The 8,996-nt window shown below is 39.6% G+C and overlaps 2 protein-coding genes across 10 annotated transcripts in view; one reads left to right on the top strand and one right to left on the bottom strand.

Annotated features, from left to right (window-relative positions):
* The window catches only part of AKAP3 (A-kinase anchoring protein 3), a 33,261-nt gene extending 31,848 nt beyond the window's left edge, over window positions 1-1,413 (bottom strand). For 2 of the 9 annotated variants that reach the window (XM_082742181.1, XM_082742185.1), the window contains exon 1: window positions 675-818. The gene's annotated coding sequence lies outside the window, so the exon portion shown is untranslated. Of the gene's footprint in view, window positions 1-674 lie in introns of all 9 variants that reach the window. The other 7 variants (XM_082742178.1, XM_082742179.1, XM_082742182.1 and 4 more) reach the window with 7 other exon arrangements.
* Window positions 1,414-1,434: 21 nt separating this feature from the next.
* Window positions 1,435-8,996, top strand: part of NDUFA9 (NADH:ubiquinone oxidoreductase subunit A9) — a 35,569-nt gene continuing 28,007 nt past the window's right edge. Inside the window, exons 1-2 of the mRNA XM_082742198.1 lie at window positions 1,435-1,549; window positions 8,655-8,825. Of these exons, the coding sequence (XP_082598324.1) occupies window positions 1,501-1,549; window positions 8,655-8,825 (220 nt within the window). The 5' untranslated portion in view covers window positions 1,435-1,500. The remainder of the gene's footprint in view (window positions 1,550-8,654; window positions 8,826-8,996) is intronic.

Genomic DNA, 8,996 nt, shown 5'->3' with positions numbered 1-8,996 from the left:
TTTTACACAGGGGTTAGGAGGCCGCTCATGATAATGGGGTCTGCCAGTTTATCAGAACCAGTCAAGTATTTTATATTCATATTAACTCCAGAAGCAAATATTAGAGAATTTTAAGTGCTGGGTCAACACTGGATGAGACCAAGAAATATAAGACTGTAATATTATCGAACCTCTCTGATAAAATTTTCTCAAGAAATTTTCTTTTTCTTTAAGAGTTTCTTTTCTCTTCCAACTCAGTTTGGTACAGGACACTTCAAGAAATAGTGGAGGTGGAATGGGAGTGGGAAACAACGGATCTCACAAGCCCAGTAATAGGCAACCACTACTCATTAGGGGACTTTTGTCCCAACTCACACTACTTTCCTCTTGACAAAAACAAAGCACTGAAAGAATTACCAAACTAGAAAGATCCCCCAAACTAGTTTGTTTTCTAACAAACCCAAGGCAGATGTCTCAGGACAGATTGCTTGTTGCTGTCTCCCACGCAGAGATTTTGAGCAACCAAAATAAACTACTTAAAAATGCAAGAGTTTAATCTTTCTGCAATCTCCCCAGGCTCTAGCTAGAACAGTGCAGATTCTCAGAGTCCACGGTTAAGAAAATAAAAATTATAAACTATTGTTCTAGACTCGTCTTGAGTTTCCTTCTAGAAAAAAGTGCAGTGGCATACATACCCGCTAAATTTTACTTAACATTTCAGGAGGTTCACAGACTTCCTTGAGCCACTCATCCCTGGAGTCATATGTCAGTTGGTAATAAGTGCTTTCATATTAAATAAAAACAACAAAGAGAGGACGGAATGATGACCACCTGGGGTGTCAGAGTAGCTTTCTCCGAGCAGAAACTTGAGCTGGTGTAGACTTCTGAGTGAGCATCCCAGGTAAAGGGTACAGCAAGAGCTAGGGCTCGGAGGAGACAATGTGATTGGCGAGTTGGACGTGCACATCCTGATTTCCATTTCTCTTCCTTCCCTTCTCTACCCTCCCGCCTCACTTCTTTCTTGTTCAACCTCTCCTCTGGACCCCGGTTCTTCCGTCTGAGAACTTCCTGAGTGCCGGGGCCACGCCTCCATTTTCCCCTAGTCTCACCAGAGCTGCTCTGACATTTTCAGAAAATGAACTGAACTCAGAGTCAGGAAAGTTGGGGTCCCTGCAGCTCGAGTTCTGCTGCCATTTTGCACGCCCGTCAGTCAGTCACTGGTTGACTCTGAACTTTACGTTCCCTGACAATGAGATTATCTTTACGGCCCACCCCAGATCTGAGATTCTAATCCCAAAATTCTTCTCTATTTCCCTTCTTTCCCTTCTCCTTCACATTCCCTCCCTTGCGCCTTGCTCTCTCTTCCCCCAGCTCTTCTCTCTTCACGTCCCACCCGTATCTCCGACCCACGCCTTCGCTTCTCGGTTTGCGCCTGCGCAGACAGACGTGGAGGATGACTTTTAGCCCAGCTCAGGAGCCGTAGTGGGTCGGAGCTCCGGCCGTGGGGGATTGTGGGAGAAGATGGCGGCCGCCGTTCACCCCCGAGTTGTCCGGGCCCTGCCAATGTCACGTAAGTGTCACCGGGAACAGCGGCCCCCGTTTGGGATTGCGAGGCGGGGATCGGAAGTGTTGAGAGTGGCGCGGTGCTGCAGTGGTCACGCCGACTCCCGACTACCTTGGTCTTTCTAGGTCCGGGACTGCCTGTAGTTTCTCCTTTCCTTTCCCCCTCCTTGGCTCACATTTAATTGTACACTTGGGAAGGGGTCTGTGCTGAGCGAACGTGAACAGTAGGAAGGGAAAAGGAGGAAGTGCGGGACATGTAAAGAATCGAAAGATCAGTTCTTATCGGGTTGTAAGGGTTTGAGGTTATGAAAAATTAGTGTGTGTGGCCGGTGGCGGGACGTTCGGGGGTTGGGACGGGGGCGAGATCTGAAAAGGATGGAAGACAGAGGATAGAGAAGTTTCTTAATGAATTTCTGTACGACCTTGTGCAAGCCCTTAATCTGTCTCAATTTCAGATTCTTCATGTTACAGTGGGGATGGTAATACAACAATGTCAGGAAGTTTACGAAACGATTAAATAAAGTAATATTTATTAAAGTACTTTCTGAGTCAAAAACATCGCTGCATATGTAGAATGTGTTAGGTCGAGACACTGGGGCCTGGAGGAGCGAGGGATGCTGGAGAGAACAATCAGGGGCTTGGTGGAAAGTAATGTGAAGAAGAGTAAAGGATATCTTAAGGTTTGTCCAAGCATTGTTCATTTTTCCTTCTATTCTGATTGGATATGCTGTCATGGTCCTCAAGTTGAAAATATACATTTGCTCTTACACTCAAGAAACGAGGCAAGAAAAGCAAGAAAATTGGGAATACAGTTACAATTTATTATCATTCTTCCCTTTCCACCCTTTCACAAATTTGCCCCAGTCAGCCTCCAAAAATTGTGTTTTTCCATAGTGTATTCAGGTCATTATCAAATATCATTTGCTCTCAAAGTTAGCTGCATGTCAGAATCATTTTTAGTGCTTTAGAAAAAAAAGAAATGGGGACTCATTGCAGAGCTATTGAATCAGAATTTTTGAGACTGACTCCTTGCACCTTAGGTTTTAAAAAAGCTCCACAAGTCCTTCTGATGTTTAGGGTGAGGAGCAAGTCAGGAGTATTTGGAGGCCACATTTCTATTTTCCATCTTGGGTAGAGCTGCTACATACCACTGGAACGGTGATTGGTTCACATTGTTTATAGTGGGTGGTTTTGTAGCTATGACTTTTTTGCAAAGACATTTATTTGTTGGTTCTTGTCAAAGTATTACATAGGTGGGACATAATGTAGATCATGAATGATAATAACTGCTATTTTTGTGCATTGGCTATTTGCTAACCACAGTTCTAAGTATTTTAAAATAAATATTTGTCGCTCTCGCCAGCAAGAACGACCTGACCCGCAGACGTGATGAGTGGCAAACTTCTTTATTAGGGTTCTCCCACTCAAGCAAGTTCTGGCAAGATATATATGTAAGCAGTCCAGCCCGACTATCCAATCACTGCCCCGTGCACGCGGTCTCCTCATGGACCCTTATGTAACCACATAGGGCTCTATTGTTCTCAAGCAGTAATAATGTTTCTTTCTTGGCTCCTGGTGCTGTTCATGTATCAGCCAGGAGCGCACCCATACCCTACCTAGCCAATCATTCTCACTTCCACAATCTTCAGGCATTTTCGTCTACGTGACTCCTTGCATCTGCTGGATGGCTCTCCACAAATATTTATTAAAATAAGTATTTTAAAATAAATAAATAAATATTTTCACTTTAACTTCTTTTTAGTTGAAACCAAAGCTTGTTCTGTTAACTTTATTGTCTCTGGTAAGTAAGCTTTTGCGTCAACTCTAGAGCGGCCAGTCTAGTGTATAACAAAAAAAACTATAGGACGGAACTGTGTGAAACAATTATATATGGTGAGATGTGGAGAGACTACTAAGTACCATAGGAAATCAGAAAAGGGAAAGATTAGTATCATTTGAAGTAGGGAAGATTGGAAGAGCAGTGGAGAATTGCAGTGCTTCCACTGATTTTTCTTTTTGTTTTTTAGGATTGTTATGATTTGGAAAGTGAGAGAAACTAGGCATTTTCCTGGCATGGGCAAGGACAGGGTGGTGAGAATGGAATCACAAAGTGATTAGGAGGCAGTGAACAGACTACCTGTAGATATGGGATAGTAGGAAAGAAAGTTGAATATGTTAGGTAGGATCAAATAATGGAGGACTTTGAAAGTCTAGCAGTTTTGTCCAGTGGTCTGGAAAGTGAGTTTTGCAAGAGGAATCAGTGAGATACAAAAATACAGTATTAGAACTTAAAAAAACATTTTCAGTAATAATAACAACAGTAGCTAACACGTAGTTCAAACTATATACCAGACACTATTCTAAGTGCTTTAATATGCTTTATAGTGTATATGACATATTGGTACTACACAGAATGTATGTGTGATTTATAAATGTTTAAAACTTACGCAGTGTGCAAGCAAATATGTTTGGAGAAGATTGGTTTATATATTATAGTAAGAAGCCAATAGAGATTTTTGAGTAGAAGAATATAATGAATAAAGACTATTACTCTCTTAATGGTGTTCATAATATATGGAAGAAAATAGAGAAGTTGGAGCCAAAGAAGGTAACAACTTAGATTTATTAAGCACCTACTAGTGCAAGGCACTGTGATAGGTACCTACCCATATATTAATTTTCAAGTCAACCCTCTAAAATGTAAGCTCCCTAAGACCAGGGACTTTTTTATTGTGCTAGTCAGTTCCTAGATTAGTGGTTGGCCTGTAATTGTTGGGGAAAAATAAACAAATAATCTCATGAGGTTAGTGTAACATTGCCTGAAAGATTTTGAGGTAATAACAAGTGAAAGCTTCTATTACTCATGGAGTGCTTAACATGTGCTACATAATGTGCTAAGTGCTTTATATACATTTACTATAATACTCCTAACAATCATTTGTGGTATTAACTCCTTGAATGTAGTCATTCTTCCTGCTTTATCCAGTGTCCTCGTTTCCTTCCTTATTGAACATTCTAATCATTCCCTCATATATTCTTTTTTTTTTTTTTTAACTTTTTATTTTTTATAAACATATATTTTTATCCCCAGGGGTACAGGTCTGTGAATCACCAGGTTTACACACTTCACAGCACTCACCAAATCCCTCATATATTCTTAACTCCTCAGCCCATCTGCCTGTGGCATTTAAAACAAAACAAAACAAAATAAAACAAAACCCTAATTAAACCAAGCTTTCCACATATTTCCTGCTTACCCCTGAATAGTAGAGAATTGAGCTACAGAAAACTCCAAACTGACCTTATTTTGACCTTAAATTCATGAATACAAATATCAAGTAGATTTTCAGTATTATGTTTTTCAAAGAAATTTGTTTTTTCTTTTCCATATGATTATTTAACATTGTCAGTTTCCTAAAACTTGTAACTTGTGCTTCTGTCTCATTCTCACCTTTACCTTAAAATCAGAGAAATCAGATGAGAACGATCTTTTTCCCTACCATAAAAATCTAATAGCTGAGCTGAGATAATTCTCAGCTTTCCCTCCTGTGATAGTGGATAAACCCCTCGTACTTTGATCTAAAGCCAGTTCTTTTTTGCATTCCATCCCATCTTCAGTTACCTGTGTATTCCCTCTCCTGAATCATTCGTTTTCCCCTTCTACTCGTTTCTGTCAGTGTATAAATATGTTATAATAGCTCATATGGAAAAAAAAAATCCTTCCTTGGCCTTATGTTCCTCTAGTCCTCCCCCTACCTTTTACATCATGTCTCCTCAGAAGAATCCTCAATACTGCTTTTCCCACTTCCTTTCCTCACATTCTCCCCTGCCTGCTCGAGTCAGGCTGTCATTCCCACAGCAATAAAATTGCTCTTATTAGGGCTACTCAAAACCAACATCTAGGTCTGTGGTCCTCTGTCCCCATCCTACTTCACTTTTCAGCTGCCTTTGATAGAGTTAACTATTACCTCTATCAGTCCCTTTCTTCCTTTACCTTCTGGGTACCGTTTCCTTTTGTTTTCCCCTTACTTACTGTGCTGCTGTTCAGTCTCCTTTGCTGGCTTTTCAGGCAAGTCACTCAAGCTCTCTGAGCCTGAGCTTCCTTATCTGTAAAGTGGCAGGAAGAATAGTATGAAATAAGGTAATAGCTACTGAGCACTTAGAACAATGCCCAGCATCTGCTAACAGTTTTGTAAAGTTAGCTGTTATTGTAGTTTGTTGGTTATGTGTCTGATCTGCAGTGCTTGTTTTTAGTCTTTGTGGTTTCAGTCACTGTTCAATAGGCTGAAGAAGTGGGCTTTTTCTCTAATTTCATGCTTTTGGGTAGGGAAAAACCATGGTTTCTGGGCAGAGTGCCACTGGAGAATCATGTGCAGAAAACAGACACACTTACTTAGTTACTCACTTACCCACCCTTCCTCCCTCCCTCCCTGACTGCCTGCCTGCCTTTTTTTTCCCCCCAACACAAGTTTTCTAAAGCAATTCCGATTTGTTTCAGTGTTCCCCAAGTTTACAGAACACCAGTGCTGATGGTAAACAGTTTGTTGATTCTAGCAAAAGTTTATTAGCATTTTAAATGTTTTACATGTTTTTTACCTATTCCCTGAAGGTTAGGTAACTTCCTCTAAAACTCTGCCATTATACGTTTCAAGGGGCTTGAAAATTAGGAGTGTGATTCCAAAGGAGTTTTACACCTCTGTGGAATGCAGAATAGTTGGTGGAACTAGGGGCGTGTAACCTGGAGAAGACTTAGAGATATACTTGCTTCACCTAAATGCAGGAGAGGGATTAGATTTGTTTTTTGTCATTCCAGAGGAGCAAAGAAATCAAAGCTGCTGGGAAACAGTCATTAATCTTCCATATGGTAGAACCCTCTGTTAGAATGGCTCAAATAAGAATGGTCTGTAATGGGAAGTCATGTTTCCCTACCTTGCAGATGTCTAGGCTAAGGCCACATGGTCTCCTTGTGCATATAAAGTGGAGATATAAATAGTGAGACGTTTGGCAAATTAACCTTTCTAAAGGTCGGAAAATCTTTTTCCAAACATTCGATTTGTCATTACATTTGATGATTTTCAATAGCTTTATATTGTCTGAACTGTACTCTTTTTAAGAAAAAAAAAAAAAAAAAGTTCTCTGCTAAGAGTCCTCTGCCTCCAGCATGTATCATCAACTTTATTTTTTTCATTCATTATCAGTTTCAGAGTCTGTTTCAGGTAAATCTTCTCTTTCCTGTACTGGGCTTATTCATTTCCATGTCTACATTGTTGTATGTGTAATGTGTTTCACACAGAAATCTTTTCTTTCTGTTGTTCCTCTTTACAACCTTACTCAAATTAGTTTATTGCTTGATAGCAAAAATCCCGCGAATAACCCAATTAAAAAATGGGCAAAGAGGATATGTGAAAGGCCAACAGGTACATGAAAAGGTGCTCAACATCACTTGTCATCAGGGAAATGCAAATTAAAACCACAATGAGATACCACCTTAGACATTAGAATTGCCATCATGAAAAAGGCAGGGGATGACAAATGTTAGCTATGATGTGGAGAAAAGAAAATGGCTACTGTGGAAAATAGCATCGAGGTTCCTCACAAAATGAAAAATACAACTACTGTGGGATCTAACTATTCCACTTCTGCTGATATGTTCAAAGGAAATGAAAATACCAACTCAAAAGAGGTATCTGCACTCCCACATTTATTGCAGCACTATTTACAATAACAGGGACATGGAAACAACCTGTGTGCATCGGGGTTTGAACAGATAAGGAGTTGTGGTATTTATATGCGATGGAATATTTGGCCATAAAAAACTAGGAAATTTGGCCATTAGCTGCAACATGGATGGATCCTGAAGGCATTACACTGAGTGAAATAAGTCAGAAAGACAATGCTGTATGATCTAAACTTTGTCTGTTCTCACTTATATGTGGGATTAAAAAGAAACCCAAGCTCATAGAAAAAGGGCACAGACTTGTGGTTCCTAGAGAAAGAGGGTTGCAGGAGGTGGGGTTGGAGGAAGGTGGTCAAAAGTACAAATCTATAGTTATAAATAAGTACTCGGGATGTAATGTTCAAGATGGTGACTGTAGCTAATGCTGCTGTATGATTTATAGAAACATTAAGGTAGTTAATGCTAAGAGGTCTCATCACAAGGAGAAAATTTTGCTTTTCTTCTTTCCTTTTTATTATATCTCTGTGAGATGATGAACATAAGCTGAACCTGTTGTAATCATTTTATAATATATGTAAATCGAACTACCATGCTATACGCCTTAAACTTAACAGTGATGTATGTTATTTCTCAGTAAAACTGGAAGAAAAGTCCCCCAAATCCATTTTATCCAGGAATCTTTCCTTGTAATTATCTAAATTTTTGCTTCCTTCCTTTGCATTCTCTCTGTGTTCCTTTTACTGTGGGGGTTTATACTCTCAATATGGGACTTCTGTTTTTCAAATGTGATTTATCTTCCTAGGTATATTGTATCCCATAGGGCAGGGAGTTTACAGTTGACTCTTGAACAATGCAGTAGTTAGGGGCACTGACCCCCCCCCCCCCATCCCTGTAGTCAAAAGATCATGTATTTTATATATTTATATATTTTTATATATTTTTTGGTTCCCCTTAAACTTAACTACTAATGGCTTTCTGTTGACGAGAAGCCTTACTGGTAACATAAATAGTTGATTAAAATATGCTGTGTGTTTTACGTATATGTAAACACATATATACTGTGTTCTTAGTAAAGTGAGAGAAAGGAAAATGTTATTAAAGAAAATTATAAAGGAGAGAAAATACAGTATTGTGCTTTATTTATTGAAAAAAATCTGTACCTGAGTGGACGTTCAAACCTGTGATGTTGAAGGATCAACTGTACTTTCTAATTTTTATATATTTCCTTACAACACATGGATTCTTGGTTGCGGTGCTTTGTGTTTATTGCTGTCGGCACTTAAATTACAATTTTTGATTTAAAAGTTCATTTTAAACTTAATCATATGAAAGTAGTGATAGCAAAATAACGTTACCAGTTTCGAGGAAAAGAGGTTATTCATGCTCACTTTTGCATTAACATTTGCCATTTTTGTACTCTGGGGTTTTGTCTAAGGTTCTTCTATTGCTGCAAGAGCCACTGCTGTGTTTCATGGCCCTCCCCGGCGCCAGCTTCATCATGCGCTCATACCTCATGGCAAAGGTGGGCGTTCCTCAGTCAGTGGGATTGTGGCCACTGTGTTTGGAGCAACAGGATTCCTGGGCCGATACGTTGTCAACCACCTTGGTAAGTAAAGTTGCTGAGTTCCGTATACTCCAGTGCCATTTATTAGGTTTGCCTAATGAGAAGCCATGAAGCATGTTTCTTTTCCATTTAGCAGTGTTACAGATTACTCCTGTCTTGGATTTATGTCATCTTGATCTGCTATACATTAAGAAGCTTACCGTGCTTACTGTA

This window comes from Mustela nivalis (assembly GCF_964662115.1).
Source record: "Mustela nivalis genome assembly, chromosome: 7".
NCBI classification, from domain to species: Eukaryota; Metazoa; Chordata; class Mammalia; order Carnivora; family Mustelidae; genus Mustela; species Mustela nivalis.
The sequence above is the reverse complement of the archived record's forward strand: the minus strand, read 5'-3'. Positions and strand labels throughout refer to the sequence as shown.